Here is an 18,520-nt window from a genome sequence, read left to right as displayed (position 1 = left end):
CCCAGTTCCTCCTGCACATTGCCTCAACAGGAAAATGTTCTGCTGTTTATCTGCTGAAGGACTGGGCTGTAATTTAGAGAAACAGAAGAGCAATAGCTTTATAAACAAACTTCTAAAATAAATTAGGCTGAGGTGAAATGAAAGCTATGTAAGTATTCCCAATATCATTATAAGAATATCCAAAATATGTTATTATTTATATATAAAAGAGTTAGATCGATGTTGCTTTAAATGGAAGAATGGAAAATTAATTAAGGACCATGCAGATTTAGATTTTTTTCCCTATCTCCTTTTTTCTCCTTCCTAATCTCCACCCATCCTCAAACTTCTGCTCATGTACTGAATTCAAAGACAAAGAACTACTAAACCTCTACGAACTTTTTTAAAAAAACCAACATATGGATGAGATTGTTCAGCTGCCAGATTTATATCACCACCTGAATATTACTTAATTTCTCACAGAATGTATGAATGTTTGAGGTTCAGCAGTGTCACAGAATGGTAAATTTCCTGAACTAAAAGTTTCCAAGAGCATGAAAAGCTGCTATTATATTTTACCAAAGGGAAAAATATATATATATATGCTCTGTGCAGGAATAATAACAAAAAGCAGACTTGTTTTTTTGTCACCTGTCATTGGAGCAGTCAAACAGAGAATCCCTAGGAATACCAAAAGATGAACAGCATATGTTTAAATATGAGTGGGATAATATGCCTACATAGGTGCTAAAGAGAACTGAAAGAACTTCTGGGTTCATTCCTCAAAAAGCTTTTTCAACATTTATTAGGTATATATTACTCCACCTAGTAATCAGAAAACAGGACTGAACTCTGGTCATCAGCCTACTTTTTGCTCTGCTTCAGATTTTCTGGCCAAGGTTACAGGGAACACAACTGCTGTCACTAGTATCTCTGTTCTACCATTATCTGTATTTTTCCTGTTAAGACTGAGAATTAACTCATCTACATAAACAGTACTATTGCCCTGGATAGGTACACAAAGTTGTGCTCTTCCACTTCATCCTCTGGCATTGAAAAGTGACATGTATTTTTCAACATGCGTTAGAAAAGATCTGTAGTTATTTTCATACAGTATCTAACTTATTCCAATATTTTCAAGTGTATGTGGGCCAAGCACAAATGCTGCAATGTATGGAACAGATACTGTTTTCCAATGTGTGAACAGGATGAGTAGTATTTGACAATTTGGACAATTTTAAGAGCATTTTTAAACTCTGAAAGTTTAAGAAGGGTAGAATTTTCAAAGCATTTAAAAAATCAGGTTGAATGCCCTTAAAGAACCTAATCCATTATACCACTATGCAAGTTGTATAACTTTTTGTTAAGAAAATTAAAGGCTGTGTTACACCAATGAATTGTGAAGCTTCTGTAGTTTTTTTTTTTTTTTTTTTTTGATATTGAGATACTATCTTCAATCAAAAGGAAATCACAAGTGAATCCCACGTCAGTTTTAATCTAATAGCCCTTCTGGACGTTCTGTGTTTTTTTTGGAGTATCTCATTAAGATGAATTCATCTCCTTGGGGAGGATAAAGAAATGTTCAAATGTTCACAGTGGGAAAGATGCCATCAGGTACCCTTCTTGTTTTTTACTAACTCATTGAAACATTTTTCTCTTGAGGTGTAAGTGTGGATTAGATCAATAAAATGTTTTGATGGGCAACAGAGCTGAAGTGTCTGTATCTATTAACTAAACTTTTTTATGATCTTATTTTCAAAAAATTGTGATGATGATTGAAAAACAGTGCATAACTACAGGTTTGAGGGGAGGTGCCAGGTTTTATATTGCCACAATACCAGATAAACTGGCTGTACTGCATTGTAGGAATCAGATACACTCAGTGTCCTGAGTGGCCTAAGGATTTGATAACAGAGAATAGTCTTTCACATCTACATTTTAAGTTTGACTTTGACCTCTGTTGATAATGAAAAGTAATCTCTGTTAAAGAAGTTGATAGTATCAGTTCTCAGCAGATAGGATTTCTTATCACCAAGAAATAATCTTAATAATGAATAATCTTCCAGCATGATAGATTAAGCAGAGATCAAAGATTCTACCATGTAAAGGAGTATGAAATTATATTTATTACTAGGTGTGGATTCCCACAAACAAAAAGAATATATAGCATAACTAGGTTTCTGCCTCCTTCCTATGAAACTGTTATTTTAAATAGTATTCTGCCCTTTACTTAAAAAACAGTTGCACCTATCAAATGTATGGTGATAACTCTTGACTATGCTCCTAGTTTTCGTCATCAACTGCCAATATTAGGTTTTAGAATTGCAACATTTCACTTGCTACATCAAATATAATAACAAAGCATAGCAAATATATTTTATGTGCATGTAAACCTTCTGATAAAATCAGAAGCTCAAGAACAAAGGCATGCAGGATTACTAAAAGCATTGGAAAAGGTATTAAAAGTTATAGATTGACAGTAGGCAACTAATTCTACTGCTAGTTATACCCCGTATAAATTGCTTGAAGAATAAAACAAGGGCTGTGACTATGTTCTGTACATTGAAGTTAAATTAACCCTTGGCATAGAATTCATTGGAACAAATGGAGTTACATTGGTAGTTAACCCATCCTACTCTGTTGACTTTGCCATTAACAACCTAAGCATTATGCTGGGAGAGCCATTTCTTTTTTGCCTTTTTCTTTTTCCTCCCTAAATGTTCTAGAAAACCTGTCCCACTGCTCTAGGCCTCAACATATCTGCTATTTTCCAGAATCAGTGTGAACTTTCCATTACCATTACATATTCTCCTTTCATAGCAGGCATTGCTGATAATTATCCTCTACAGTAACATGGCTATTAGGAAGAAATCTTTACTTTTGGCAAGCTGCTTAGTTTGTATGTTTGGTACTTACACACTTGTGCAGCCTTTTGGTGACTGCACTGCAGGCCACCTGCCGTAAGAAATTTTAGGTTCGTGTCCCAGGAAGGTGTAGCCTGTTAGATAACTATTAAATGGATTTTAATTGGTTAACTAGATTATGTTGCTTATTTCTTGTTTGTGTTCAGGAGGCATTTAATAATGTGTAGCACCATATAGGAAAGAACAACCAAACTCATGTCCAACATTCCTTCTCTTTATATAGCAGGATGCAGTATTCCAGACTCCATGGAGTTTTTCCTGTGTTCTTGCAGTAAATGAATGCTACATTTATTTACCAATTATACCCTTACCAGTACTGAACTCAGTTCTCAGCACTTTTACACTCTGGTAGCCCCAGTGTAAAAGGTAAAATATAAACCTCAAATCTATCATAAGGATTACTACATTAGGAGGTTATATGGTTAGGAAAGTACTCACAATTAAACCAGCACAACTAACTAAAGCAAAACAAAGATAAGGATGTTTGCACTTGCAACTTTCAATTTAGTATTTTAATTTATTGCCATAAAATATATCTGGTGGTGATAGGACACGCTTTACATTCTCTGAGATTCTGTTGCTTCGATGTGTTAGCTTTTCTTTGTAAACCATTAAAAATATTCTTACCGATTTGCTATTTTTCATAAAGACATTTTCAACAAGAAATCAGCTTAGAACACCCTATTCAGTGAACGCTTTATTTGCATGCACACGCAGCACTTCAAGAGGGGCAGTGTCCAAGGATACGACATGGATCAATTTTTAACTTTCAACAGCAGCGCTCTGTGGTTTTGTTGGAAGACAGACCTGTTGCAAACACCTGTAGGAGTCCAGCAGGGCTGCTGCTCCCTCCCACTGAGCCCCTGCGGGCACTGTGGAGCTGTCTTTGGGGAGCAGTGGTGACTCCTGGCTTCAGCTTCTCATTTTGGAGCTGTACACGGGGGCATTTTCTGGTGCACTTGACCTCCTATCCTGGTTCCTCTGACAGCCAGACCAGAGGACTGAAGCTCCCTGCAGCTCCCACTCTGTAAGTCCTGCTTTTTTCCCCAGAAAATGAGGCTGGCCATGAAGGTGGCAACCTAGTGAAGCAGGCAAGATGCAGACAGGATGGACACTTGGATTTAGGAACTGGGATTTGCTCCAAGGTCTCCAGACTTGACATGCCTGAGCAGATAAGTGATATCTGTTACCTGAAAAAAGCAAGGGGTCCTGCTTTCTGCTGAGCTCACTACTAGACCCTTTCCTCACTTAAAGCACTCATGTAAATAAAGCATAAGTATGTGGCAGGTCAAGGCCTAAACGTTGTCAGTGGAAAAAAAGATGTTTTCATAATTATAGCAATCAATGGTTTTAATTATAGATAGGCTAGGTACAATATTTTCAGACAAAAATATGATTTTCTCCTAGTTAGAAGTACCTCCATAATTACTGCTTTGTACGTATTAATAAAGATAGATCTCAAAACCACAATAGTAATGATGTCAGACCAGTTCCAACAAGTTTAAATACATGCAGTGTCTGGTAATATCCTTCCTTTCTTGCCTACTAACTCTTTCCACTGTGCTACTGTTCGAGCACATTACTAGCTCATACAGCACATAAAATCATATTTGTTTCTAATTTTAATCTTGCTAGCACCTACATTCCTTTTTTTTTCAACTGTAATTTGAGAAGCAGTATGTCAACGGTACTAACCACAGTCCTGTAAAGGACAGGCACAAAGGAGCGAAGATAAGATTACAACGCATGCATTTAACTGTAGGCTTTCCGCAGCTCTCCAGCTGGGTCCGCACAGGTGCATTCTTGGCCCTTTGTGCACCTGAGCACCTTCCACTGCAGAAGCAGAAAATATGCCCAGTTCATTTTCATGCATATCAGAGAGGCCCTTGCCTAGCTCGCATCAGCCCACTGTTCTACAAATGAAGGTGGGGGCCATGGAACAACCCTTTCATTTTACACAGACACGCACCTCTGCACCCCTGGCGTCGATGAATCCAGGGCTCAGCAAGAGCAGCCAGCTTAAAGCACCCGTGACCTGATACTGCAGGGTCTCGGCACCTCTACAAGCATTTCCGGACCAACTCCAAAAATGAAGATCTCCCCCTCTCTGTCCCCCCCAAATCCTCTGAGGGCAAACGTAACCTGCCTTCCTCAGTACGTCAGTGACAAGATGCCACTTTCGTGCCGAATCTGCTCCGCACTAGCTCAAGACCCTGGCTTCCCTCCCGCGCACTGTGCCCCGCAGCCCGCCGGCAGCCTGGCCCCGAGCCGCTCCCGCGGCGGCCGTTGGGCGGCCGTTGGGCGGCCGTTGGGAGGCGCCCCCGGTGCCGTCGCGGGACGCCGACTGCGCGCGAAGGGGCGCGGGGGAGGGGAGGGGGGAAGGCGCTGCCGCCGGCGCGAAGGGCGGGGCCGGCGAGAGGGGCGGGGCCTAAGCTCACGTTCGAGTTCCCAGGGTGACCGGGTGGCCGCGCCGTGACGTCAGGGTGTTTCCCGGTGACGTCGAGGCGGCGCATGCGCAGTGACCGCGGCGGCGATTCTGGGTGACATCACGGGCCGGGCGTGACGTGCCGGTGGCGCGGGCCGCTAGGAGCTGGCCGGGATCTGTGCCGGCCCCCCTCCCCCTCCCACTACGGGTCGCGGCTGGGGGCGTCCCGGCGGCGGGGACGCGGCTCCCCCCTCCCCCTCCCCCTCCCTCGCCCCAGCGCTCCGATCCAAGATGGCGGCGCTGAGCAGCGGCGGCAGCGCGGAGGGGGCCTCGCTCTTCAACGGGGACATGGAGCCCGAGCCGCCGCCGCCGCCCGGGCTCGGGGCCTGCTACGCGGCGGGCGGCGGCGGCGGCAGCGGCGACCCGGCCATCCCGGAGGAGGTGAGGCCCCGCGGCGGCTCAGCGGGCCGCGCCGCCGCTCACGCCCCTCTCCCCCGCCCGCTCGCCCCCTCTGCCGGCCCGAGGGCGCCGGCGGGCCCGGCCGCGGCGGGGCTCGGCGCGGCGCCGTGGGGGCAGGCGAGGCCCGGCCGGCGGCGCGGGGGGCCTCCCCCGCTCCGGGGAGGCCCCGGGCCTGCCTCCCTCGGCGCCTCTCGCCGCTCGCACTTAACTGCCGCTAGCGATGCGGTGGGGGGCGGAGAGGCGCCGCGGCCTCGGCCCTGTCCCCCCCATCCCCCCGTACCGGGCATCGGCGGGAGCGTGGAGCAGCCGCGAGGGCGGCGGGGCCCGGGCGAGGGAGGTGGCTCGGGGTCTGGTTTAAAACAAAACAAAGCAAAAAAGAAGGAAAAAAAAAAACACCGAAATTCCTTCTTGTCACACTTGGAAGTTACCTGATGGCTTTAGTTGGCTGAGCTGGTGTGTGGATGTTTTGTAATCAGTAATCCCCGATGGTCTTGAAATGTCGTTTAAAAAAAGGGGTTTGTTTCCTGGATTTTGGCCCTACTTAGGATTTCTGCACAAGGAGTCTGAGGAAATTGGACAGGGCACTGTGCAGGCGCTGGGGATGTCAGGCCTCTGGTTTGTATCTTTGTTAGATACTTCTGTGTTTTGGGGCATGTCACTGAACTTCCCAATCCTATGAAGAGCAGTGATACCTGTTTTGGTAGGGTTAAGTTACTAACAGTTCTGAAACGTTTGTAAAAGGTGGAATAGAATACACTCTTAACAATGTAAAGTATTTTGCAGGTTACTACAGATACTGTAGGCTTTGAAGTCAGAGTGAGTTGCTGAATGTCATGTATAAAGTCTGTTCTAGAGTTAAATACAGATCACAGAAATGGCCTCCTCATTCAGTACTTTAGTTGCTGAAGATTATTTTAGCTCAGCTTAGCTTTCCTGAGTATGTCTGTGTAGACAGTGTGGTGCCTCTCATCTGCGAGCAAAGTCTTGTGGTTTTGTGAGGTGCTGAGCCGTTGAGGTAATAGCTCTCTGCTGCTCTTAGAAGACCTTACTCTTTCCCTATTTCTGGTAGGGACAGCCAGCCTGCATTGAGCTGGTTTTGATCATTGGCTCACAGAGGGGTCCAACTCAACTCTACCTCATCAGAAAACACTAACTGTTACCACTTTTATTTATTTTTATGATTATGAGTTGAGATGTCTGACAAGTACCAGAGATCATGCTATGTAGATGGCCAGAAAGGAGAAATCTGGAAGGAGCCTTTTCCTCCATAATGTTAGTGAGAGGTTAGGCTGATTCCTCACTCTTACAGAATTACCCCCTCAGCTTGCTGAAGGAAGACAAAACTCAGTGATATTTTGCACCTAAACAGCAAAGTGATTAAATACTTTGAGTAATGCAAGTCTGACCTTAACTTTCCTGAGTAAGGAGAAACACTCAACTGGTTGGGAAGCCCAAATACTTAGAGTGGTGTTAAACAACACTTTCTTTTGGCAGTAGTATGAGGATAATAAGCTTCTCACTGACTTTTTATCACCCTGATTGTGCTGTTGCTATGGTACATGCAACTGAGTAGCCCTGTTGTTCCTGCCAATCTTTATGGGATCTTTTCAATAACCAGTTTATACCGTGGCCCTAGAAACAGCAAGATCAATGTAACTGACAGAGAAAAGTAAACTGCAGTGGAAGGTAGAGAGGAAAGGAGTGACAGGAGACAATTTTTTAAAAAATCAGATTTGATACTAAAGAGGTTGTTTTGTGAAGCTCTACTGTAACTCACTTGAACTTCAAAGATGTTTTTTCTTATGTGCTTGCTAAACTTAGTTCCAAATACTAAATTACATAGAATAACTCTTCTTTTTGCTGAATAGCTCATCTCTCATAGAGAGAGAAGCATTCTGGTATCTGGAACACCAGCCAACCAGAGATTGGTACTTCACAAGCATAGATGCACATATTTACTGTTAAGAAGCGAGTGGGGATATTCTTGTATTATTCAAAAGCAAACTTTTTATGTGTTGAAAATACTGAAACACACATGTCTAAAGCAGAGCTGGGGTTAGAATTTTTATTTTCTGATGTGGTTTTGTTCTTCAGTTACTTAGTTCTTCCTCAAGTCATGAGTAATTAACTTATTACCTCATCTAAATCTGTAGTTTTAATAATGTTCATGATGAAAAATTGCTTATACATTAAAGAAACTCCATTCTTAACACAAAAACAAGCAAACTTAAAGTGTAATGATAATTCAAAGTGACAAATTTATTTAAAAAAAATGAAGTACTTGTAACTGACTCTTGGCTCTAATGTAAGTGCATGTTCTAGTGTTTTGTTTTGTTCCTTTAAGACAGTGTAAATTCAGGCTTTAAAAATAGCTGTGCTGTGGAAGTCCATCAAGGAACGTAACCTCACTTTGGGGAGATACCTGGAAAGGTTTTGGTGCAGAACTGAAAGTTTTCCTTCTGGAAATAGTGGCTGTATTTCCTGAAAGACTGTGGTAAACTACAAAACTAAGTTTCTACTTTAAAAGGGGGAATGAACAACAATAATCTTGGATAGACCTTGGAGTAGGTTTATACAAATTCATATAAGCTGAAGTTGTCAGGTAAAGACGGTGTTCCTTACCAAGGTTAGAATGGAGCTTTTTTATCATTAAACTCATGACAGATTTTTAGTCAGATATTGAATCTAGTGCTTCAGAAGCTCCCTTATCAGCCCAAATGCTGATACAAAAAATCTCTCCTAATAATAAAGAGGCACTATGTAAGAATGTAGTAACTGCTAAAGCATTTTTTTCTGTAACATCAGTTCAAGGCTAGTAACAATAATGCTTAGTTGCTGCACTCAAAAAAAAAAAAAAAAAAAAAAAAAGTGCCTTTAGGAAAAAGGTACTTCTTGGAGGCATAAGGATTTGAAGAGAGTAGGAGCAAGTGAGGAGTGTAAACTTTTTCTTTTCTACTCACTGTTCTGGTATTGGAAGGCCCAGGAAAAGCCTCTGGCCCCTAGAGGCATTTAGATTGGCTTGTACCACAGGATGAATTCTCAGGACAAGAAATTGTTTGGATGGAAGATTTTCAGGGTATTATGGGGTTGTTGATACAGTAAGGAGTCTGTGACAGCTGAGAGGAAAGGCTCTGTTCTTGTTGCTAGAGATTATTTACACAAACATTAAATAATTCAAATAGGATTTTCTGTACTCAGAGATGTGTGCCCTGAAGTGTTCTTTGGAAGATAAAAATGACTTTAAGTTATGAAGCAAGGCCCTAGTCTGTTAGACAGTTGATCATTTTCTAGGTGGAGATGCTGGCACTTACCCTTCATGAATATTAGTTATATTTTTTAGAAAATGTAATCTTATAAAACACATTTTATTCTTCTTTTTAAATCTATAAGATGAAAAGGCATCTGTATCAGGTAACTGGTGGATTATCATAAAATAATCTAGGTACACTGAGAAAAAATATGATTTTTTTTTTGTTATAATGTTTAGAGTACCTATCAGACTGGAAATTATAGGAACTTATGAGAAGAATTGTTTTCTATTTAAAGAGTTCACAGTTAAACATGTTGCTTAGAAAGCTGAAGAGATTTAAGCATTTTTGCTTTGTTGCTTTTGTATTATTGGGAATAAGTTTTATGTCAAATCTCGATGACGTTTCCTTGTATTTTGTCCTGCTCAGCATAGGAAAGGCCTTAGCTGAATGCAGTATCAGACCCTGGGCCACTACTTCAATAAATACATGGACTAGTTGGGGAGAGTCTAGAGAAGAGTAACGGGGATGGCCAGAAGTCTTGAAGATCAGAACTCTCAGGAAAGACTGACAGAATTGAGATTACTTTAAAATATATATATAATAAAAAAAATTGTCAGATCTGATGTGAAGAATGCAAATAACATGTTATCCAGCCTTCTTGTGATTACTGCCAGAAGTAGGGAGTTTAAGTTGTAACAGAAAAGATGGTTTCGGGTCACTATTACGACTTTTTTTTTTATTTTTATTTTTTTGTAATGGTTAGAGGTGGTAAAGCATGAGCATAGATTTTCCTAACTCTTTCAAAAAATCTACATTAATAGATTCTGTCATCTCCACAGGCAAATGTGGCAGGCATAGAAAAGATGCCGGGAGTGATGGCAGGCATAGAAAAGATGATCTAGGCATAAAAAAAGATGGTCAGTTTGATAACCTCTCATCTCTTTTTCTTTGGGCTTTTTATGATGCTTGGCAAGGTAAATTGAGTGTTTAGAACACAACCTTGTAATACTTGAGTTCTATGAAGATATTAAAAATATTTCTTCTTGTGGTGTTTATCTCAAAAGGCAATAGGATTAACAGCTGTGTTCTGTGGTAGCTTGTTTGATTACACAAAACTTACCCAATTGGCTTGTAGTATTTTTTGAAAAATTTTGATGCCTTAAAGACTTTTTTGGTCTGTATAGATATCCCCAAATGGTTGGATACAGATGCTACATACTGAGTTTTTTGTGAATTGATATTGATACTTAAGCCACTGTTTCCATTTGTACTTTGTAAACTCAAAGACATCTTATTTTTAAAGCTGTTCTAATCACTTTCTTGATGCTTGTATTAGTCAGGAAAGCCAATTGTTTTGCTGTGTGCAATTAAAAGTACTCTAGATGCAAATAGATTTTTTAAGGTGATGTCTTTTGATGATAGTTTTTTTCTTTTTAAGTAAATGGAAAACTTATATGCTTCAAGCTCTGATATTCCACCTTTTTTTTTTTATATATATATAACAGCTTTACAGGTCAGTTTTATTAATAGCTATGTATAGAAAACTTGACTGCATGAAAGATTTTGGAGAGAATTTCAATTAGTAGGAAATTCTGTAATTTTATAGTTTTATTTGGACTCCCAGAGGAAGCAAAGCAGGTTTCAAGTTATCATCATAAAATTAAATATTCTATTCCAGTCCAACCTTAACAGAAGCTACTTAAGGTTTAAGAGTTCTTTGGAGGTACTTTCCTGCTAAGTTTGAGTTTTGTGTAGTGTATTTTCAGTTTGAACAATTCACTTATGAAGGGTAATGTAATAGAAGTGCTCTGTCATAACAGTAGTCATTAATGATTAATGCTGTTCCCTATCACTGCAGTTACATTAAAGTTAATCAAATTGTGCCCTGCCACCAAAAGGGGGAAGTACCTGCTTTTGGCTGCTCTGCCCTACCTATTGCTTTGTGTCAGTTTTGGTACTTAGATCCTTTGCCAGTTCACTAATGCTGAAGAAAACTATTTTTTTTTCTTTTCTTTTTTTTCCCCCCTGAGTTATTTTTTGCAAGATTAGTGAACTGAATCTCCTCAAGGGCTCTGATGAGCTCCAAAGCTGTTGCAAGGTATGTGGCTGAACTATGTGGTTAGGGAGAGCAGTGGTAGTATGGTGTGGGTTTTTTGTTTACTTCTTTTTAAGAGTATGTCTGTCCAGGAAACTGCACTGACCTTCATTTTTACAGGTGAATGAGATATCCTGTATAACTGATGTTTTTTTAGCTGGTCTTGTTAGATTTGAATCCTGACCCATTAGGTCTTCGTGATCTTGAGCTTCCTGTGCTAGGTTGTGACAATCTTTCGTTTCACTGGAGACCTTCTGAGTGTACCTTTTGCAGAAATAAGATTACATGTCATAGCTTTGGTAGTGTGCCAAGATGAGTGAAAGTCCCCTCTGAGTTTCTTGTACTGTAAGTATGCTTTCCCAGAAGCTTTGAGCACATGAGAGCTCTGAGGATAGTATTTTGGTTTTGGAGGTGTGAGGTGGTTTTCATAGTTCTCGTTCATTCGTGCATCTGTGAACACAACTACTTTCTCACAGCTAGCACAAGAATTGCACAGGAGCCAGTATACATGTGTGTGTATGTGTGGGTGGGTGTTTTTTTTAATTCCAATTGCTTTTAAGCTCTTTGGGTGTATAATGGAATCCTCTGAAGCTCAGAATCTTCACTCCTGCCCACAGCTTCTTTTCCAAATGAAGAAATATGCGCTTCATGCAACTGATTTTCTATACTGTGACCAGATCTCAAATTATACAAGACTCCATGCTACAGAATTGCATGCTTTTTCTTTTTTTCCCCCCCTTTAAACTCCTTGCTGCAAGTGTTTGATATGTTACTCCACCTTTTTAATAAAAGGTGTGTTTGTGAGGGGGTTGCAATAATGCCTTTATTGTATTTCTGATAATATTTTATGGATGTGGACTCTAACAGAAAAACATGAAAAAGCGCGTAATTTTCAACCACCCCTGTTGTCCAAAGGTGCTATCAGTTCAGGGATAATTCCTCAGGAACAGTGCTGCACTTTATCATCCCACCTTGAAATTCCAGTTCAACATTAACGTTGAAGATCAGAAATTAGAACCAGTGTTCTTTTAAAAATGGAGTTTGTGCAATTCAGATGTTGTTCAGTATCAAATGGGTTCTCCAAATTGTCAATATTTTGTTTAAGATATCATGGGAGCCTGTTTGGGGATATGAAAGGGGACATATATTGTTAACAGGTTTCTGATTAAGTGTAATATTTTTATGATTCTCTCCAAATATGTTTACTGAAAATGTATTGTAAAAAGGAGGTTATAGTTCTGCATGAAGGGTACCAATTTCCTTTAAAGCCTTGCATCTAGGAGGCAAGCAAGTTTGTTAATGAACAAGATGTACTTGTTGTTTAAAAATATATTGAATAATTAAGTTACTAGAATTTTTTTAATGCAAGCAAGGATACCAGCTGTAATTCCTCCAGCTGTGGTACAGTGAGGCCCCTTAAACAGCATAGTCATTAGTAAAACCGTTGTTTAATATGCTGATAAGTAGTATGTACTCTTCAGATGCAGTTACATTTCGTTTAGTCAACATTTTCTGATCATTTGGAGCACAGAACTGGTAACTTTTTAAAATTTTGTCTCAGATAAGGGGATTGTTTTGAGAGTAGACATTTCTGAAGTTTGAGTAGCATGCATAATATCCTTATTGCTTTTAGTAAAAGTTATTCACTGATAGTGCTTGAAAAGCAGTATAAAATCAACATGAAATAAAGCTTGCTATTTTTGACTTTAAAAGGTTGAGAGTAGATACTATGGGTTAGGAAAAACTAGGTGGTTGTATGTTAGCTCTTCAACCTCTGAACTGGTTTTGTAAATTTATTCATTAAATCTTAATAGACCAAACATTCTCTCTAATTAGTTATAAGTAGTGTAGATTTAAAGGTGTAATCTGAGGTAGCTTTCAGAAAGGATTTCTTTCAATATTCTCCTAAGTTTATTGGAATACAATTTGTTAGTGCTAATAAAGACTCTTGTGGGTTTTTGTTTGTTTGTTTGTTTTGCATTGGTAGCTGAAAATAGATATGACTTTTCCCAGTTTCTAGATTCAGTAGTTATAGGTTAAAAGTCTTGCAATAGCTTTTCTGTGCTAAACAGTTTACCGGTTTGATAATGGAGTCAACTGAAAATCTTTTTCAGCATTTTTTTTTTTTTTTTTTTTTGCCTTAAATGGACAGTTCTCTTCACTCCTCAGTGCCTGGAATGTGTTGAAACAAAAACTAGTAGATGATATACTAAATCTCTTTCTAAAATGAAGAGGGAAGATGTGATAGTTGTGTTTTATTTTCTTCCTAACATTCTCTAAAATGAGTGGTAGAAAACTGATTCTACCTTTTAAATTATATCGTTTTCCATGTTACAGTTAGGGTTAGTAGGCGGCAGGTCTGCTAAGTGAAATGTGGAATACCAGTTAGGAAAATGTGGTTTCTATGGTAGTTTATATTTGTGACTGTTTCTTGTGATTGTGAGCATATTACTTTCTGATACCTGTTTTCTTATTTGTAAGATGCACATATTTGCCTTCATTTCAGGTTTTGAGAGCTATTTATGATAAAAATAGGATATTTTAATTACTCTGTTGGATCACAGACAATTTGAGTATGCTTTAGTAGCTCCAGTTGACTATTTGCTGTTTTACGTGCTGCTTAGCAGAAAACTCGTGCATGCTGTAGTAATAATTCAGTGGTGGGATATTGTAAAAATTGCAAAATGTTATGTAGTGAAAGCATTAGCTTTTAAATAGGTGCTGATCATGTTTTCTGAATACTTTAGTTGTATGTGCCTTGGGAAGGGGAGAGCAAAGTAGACTCTGTAGTTCAAGAGGGACTGAGTTTGTTTTGTCACTTTAATTAACATGACCTAAACTGTGTGAGAGCTCTGCTTGACTAGTGTTTGCTTCTTAAGTGCAATTATTGTAATTAGCTGTTTGGCTTATTGCTCTCCATCAGAAATATGATTTGTCTTCAGCTTAAGGTGTGGGGAGAAATAGTCAGGCATATGCACAATAGTCTTTCAAGTCCACTAGTGTATGGCTTTAACACTTGATTAAAATCTATGGTAGTTACCTCTCTGGAGCAAAAATTTTAATTAGGAGTTCCTTAAGTTAGGAAGTTTTGAATAACTTTTCTCCTATTTCTTAAAAGTATAGTCTACCTATGACAGTCTAGGGAGAAATTTGTAAATAAATAATGAAATGTAAATGTAGTGACTTGTACCAGAACTTGATCTACATGTGAGCCTTATGACTGCTGAGTTAGTACCAAAGTGAATAAATAGGTCTAATGCAATACAAAAGCCTTAAGGAACATGGAATAATAGATTTAGTAGATCAAAGAAAGCCATTCAACTGGTAGTTAATGATTTAAATGAAGGATACAGGTACCTCCTGTTTTTTACACTCCTACTGTGGTAGTAAACATCTGTTACTTTTCTTTTTATGGTGCTTAAAGGCAAATTCCACTGACCAGCAAGCAACAAAGATGGCAGGTGATGAAAAAGTGGGGAATGAAAGTGAACTGAAACTAGACTAATTCAGACTACAACTGTCCTGTTTAATGTGGGCAGTGGAAAGGAAAGATGACTTTTTTTGCACTAGCTTAGGTGGTCACTGGGTCATTTGCCAGGTGGTTTCAGCACACTGTGTTGTCAGTAAACTAACCCTGACAAACAGAACCATTTTCTGCTCCTTTAGCATTTGACGGAAAAGGTCAGGCAAAGGCTTGAGTTCTGGAGCCAGCATAAAGGAGGGAGCAGGGACGAGCAGCCCAGGCAGTACGAGAACTTCTCCCACCTTCTAGGCTGATGTTAGCTGTTAAGGAACCACAGCCTAAGGTTATGGTGACTACTTCTAATAGAGAAAACTACTTAGTTGTGCTTCAAGGTTAAGCTTTATCATGCTTCATCTATTACAGTTTATCACTGTATTTCAAAACTTTATTTTGAAAATAATTAGAGTAAGTATGAAATCATTTTGTTAGAGAGGAGGCAACTTACAGTCAAAGGCCTGACAGACTGAAAGGCTATTTTTTCTAAGAGTACAGCTCAGTAATGAGCAATGTGATTTGACTTTAAATTTAAACAAGGGGAAGAAAACGATCACTTGCAACTGATGGTTTGCAAATAAATCTGAGACATCTAAGAATATTAAATCAAAACTTAGTATTTGTAATAAGTACTAAAATTTGTTGTGGAAAAATCCTTTGCCAAAGGAAGCAAATCTGTATTGAATGTGTACATCCTAACCAGAATCCCAGGGTTAATCTTTCCCTTATTTTTTCAGTAGGGTTTCTGTTACCTCCATCAAGGTCCTGTTCTGATACTTGAGCATTTACTTGGTCAGATGTTTCTTAGGGGTTTTTTTGCTTGTTTTTTGAGGGAGGGGTTCACTGGTGTTTTTGGTATATGTGACTTTTGTTGTTGTGTGCTTTTTTGCTTAGAGGGAACAGTGTCACAGCAGGGACAGTTAACCTGCATTTTTAGTTACAGATGGATAAGAACTGGCTTTTTTCCTCCTAAGAATGATAGCTGTTAAATGGAAGGAAATTTTCATTTTTTTTTATTTGCCATGCTTAAGACAGAGACCTGCTGATCCTATTACTGCATTAGCTGACTTAGTTATGATCAATCATCCGACAGAACAGTATAAAAAAAAAGTTTTCTCTCTTCTTGGTGGCTTCCCTTCTTGAATATGTTATTATATATCTTCATCAAGGTCATTCTTTGTCATCAATATAAATAGATATGTTTGCTGCATTTTGTGGAATGAGATCTTTCTCTCCCTTTTCCTTGATTGCGGGAGCTTCTATATGTGCTGTTGTCTGTAACTTGTTTACTTTCCTAGGAGTAGAAAATTTAACCGACTCATTCTAAACTGTCTAGCAGTGAGAATACACTGTTGTATCTTAGACATTGTAAAGGACCTATGATGAAGTGATTTGTCAACATTAATAAAAAGATGGGTGAGAAACTAAAGAAGGCAGTCTCAGTGTTGACATTTGTGTCACTTCTGTAAACTCTTACGTGAAACTTTTTGCAAGCTGTTTTTTCAATCCAGGAAAGTTTTTCAGCAGTTAATATTTTTCATAATGTTTGCTTTGTACAAAATTTTACTATACCGTTGAAAATCTGATAAGCAGAAAGAGTCAGCAGGAACTAAGAAAAGTGCTACGATGCAGACAGTGGATATGGGAACTGAAGGATACTTTAGAGATGGAGAAAAGCTAGAGCTTGAAGTGCAGGAAGGATAGGAGTATCCTTCCCACTGTATGTGCACGTTATGTTCATAACTGCTGAATTATGCAGACTTGTTCTATATGCAGACTATTAGGTATGACTGCAGAAAAATGGAAGCACTGCTTGTAAGAGACAGGTAGAGGACTAGCACCATTCCAGGTTGAGGACAGAAAGTATTTGGGAAGGCATCAAAATGTGAGAAAGAGGTGTCAGCCATTTTTGACAATGAAAGTGGGAAGATTCAAGCCCTGCATCTTGACTTGCAAACCCTGAGGTGAGCTATTAACCCCATTTATATGTGCCCTTTCTTCCCCTTTACTCTAACACATATGTTACTTTCAAGTTAGGTAAAACACTAATCCAGCCAAGAAACATCTCATACGTGTCAGCTTGCTAAAGTGTTTTCTGACAAAGTGGATACTAGCTCAGCAGACCAAACAGCTGAATTAATTCTCTAAGAAAGAAGCGTGAAAGGACTGATTAGAACAGGACTGGATAGATACTGATTTTTTTTTTCTCCTTATAAAACAGTTACTAAATCAAGTTCTTAAATGACTTTATCCGGTTGGTTCTATCCAAGTATTCTCCATCTTTAAAATGTTTATGCCAAGTATGATAATCCAAATGCAGGACCGTTCTGTTCCTGTGCAAAAAATGACTCTTTTTTTTTTTTTTTTCTTTTTTTAAGAGTCAAACTCTGAAGTGACTTCCACCAAATGTGAATCATAGAGCTTAGAGTTGGGACGTACTGGAAGTTGTGGTGTCTGACGCCGGGTATAAAAAGTACAAAAGATAGTTTGCTTTGTCCTGTCTCAGGCAGTGTGTTTTTTGATAAATGGAAGGATGTAAAAGTTGCTTTGTGACTCTGCAGGTTGCAGAGCCATAGACTTCACGAAATAGATCTGATGTAGGCTCCTGCTGTATTTTACTTGCCTCTGGCTTGAAACAGGTCGTCATCTTTATTACGTTGCAAGAGAGTGCTTATTTGCAAAATTAATGCATGATTATCCACAATCTGCAGATATAACCAGATATATTCCGGTATAGCTGGAATATCTCAAGTCTTTTGACTGTGACCACATTAGCCTATGTCAGCTTCCTTGGTCCAGCAGCATTTAAAGGAGAATCAGATTTAATCTCTTAGCACAGAGAATAGCCTTAACCTAATGCCATCAGGTAAGACAGAATAACTTCTTTATTCCAGGCCTTTTTTGAAAACAGATAAGCTCATCCCAGATGCAAAAGATTCATTACTTTTTTATGGAAATAGCATAAAACATTATAGTCTCAAAACGTAAACATTATAGTCTCAAAACGTGCTGCTTCCTATGGAAAGTGACTGGATTTGAGTGTGGAGAGTACTAGATGTGTTGCAGATCTATTTCAAAATACACTAATGTTTCCAACAACTGTCTGTTAGGGTGGCATCAGTTTTTGTCTTTCTGCAAGATACTCGGCAGTTGTGGTTATATGGTTTCATACAGGTGCAACTGCACTCTTAACAGCAGCGTGCTTACAACAGTATTTGCAAGAGTAACGGAAAAAATAGGTCTATCCCTTTCTTAATGACCAGAAGGCTTCTGCAGTTTTCTTTTCTTTCTAGGGAAAGTGCAAGTGAAGTGTGGATAAAGGAAGCACTAAGATCTGAAGGAATGATATTAGTGGGCACACATTTAGCTTGAAGAACTGTTTTTATCATGTTGTCTAGGAGAAAGCTCTTTAGTGTAGAAACACACACACTTTATGGAGAATGAGGCAATCTTTAAAATCTATTCTATTTCTGTTAGTAACAAATACTGATTTGTTGTTGGTATGGTTGACTTGAAATTTCTGTATCTTCCATGTAGTTTTTAACTGTGTCAAAATCCTTTCTATGACAATAGAAATCTATATTAAATCTCCCTGCAAGATTCACTTACGGAAAAGCTCTTGATTTACTGTCTGGATGTGTAGCAAGTAATTTAGTGCACCCTTTCCAGCTGCTTGAACCAATGTTGTCTTCCACTAGACTTTAACTTCACTTTCTTCAGATAGAGACATTTGTACCATAGTCCAGCAGCTGGCAGTAAGGTTCAAAAATTGTTTTACTTCCTTTATTAGTCAGTCATTTTTCTCTCTTGTCATAATAAGAATTTTACAGGAAGATTTCTCCTCTCAGTTAGACGCTGCTGTTTTGTGCT

General features: G+C 39.2%; 1 protein-coding gene across 1 annotated transcript in view; it reads left to right on the top strand.

Annotated features, from left to right (window-relative positions):
• The first annotated feature begins 5,445 nt into the window (after positions 1-5,445).
• The window catches only part of BRAF (B-Raf proto-oncogene, serine/threonine kinase), an 81,140-nt gene continuing 68,065 nt past the window's right edge, over positions 5,446-18,520 (top strand). The window contains exon 1 of the mRNA XM_062589855.1: positions 5,446-5,769. Coding sequence (XP_062445839.1) covers positions 5,620-5,769 — 150 coding nt within the window. The 5' untranslated portion in view covers positions 5,446-5,619. The remainder of the gene's footprint in view (positions 5,770-18,520) is intronic.

The sequence above is a fragment of the Rhea pennata genome, chromosome 1, assembly GCF_028389875.1.
Source record: "Rhea pennata isolate bPtePen1 chromosome 1, bPtePen1.pri, whole genome shotgun sequence".
Taxonomy (NCBI): Eukaryota; Metazoa; Chordata; class Aves; order Rheiformes; family Rheidae; genus Rhea; species Rhea pennata.
The sequence above is the reverse complement of the archived record's forward strand: the minus strand, read 5'-3'. Positions and strand labels throughout refer to the sequence as shown.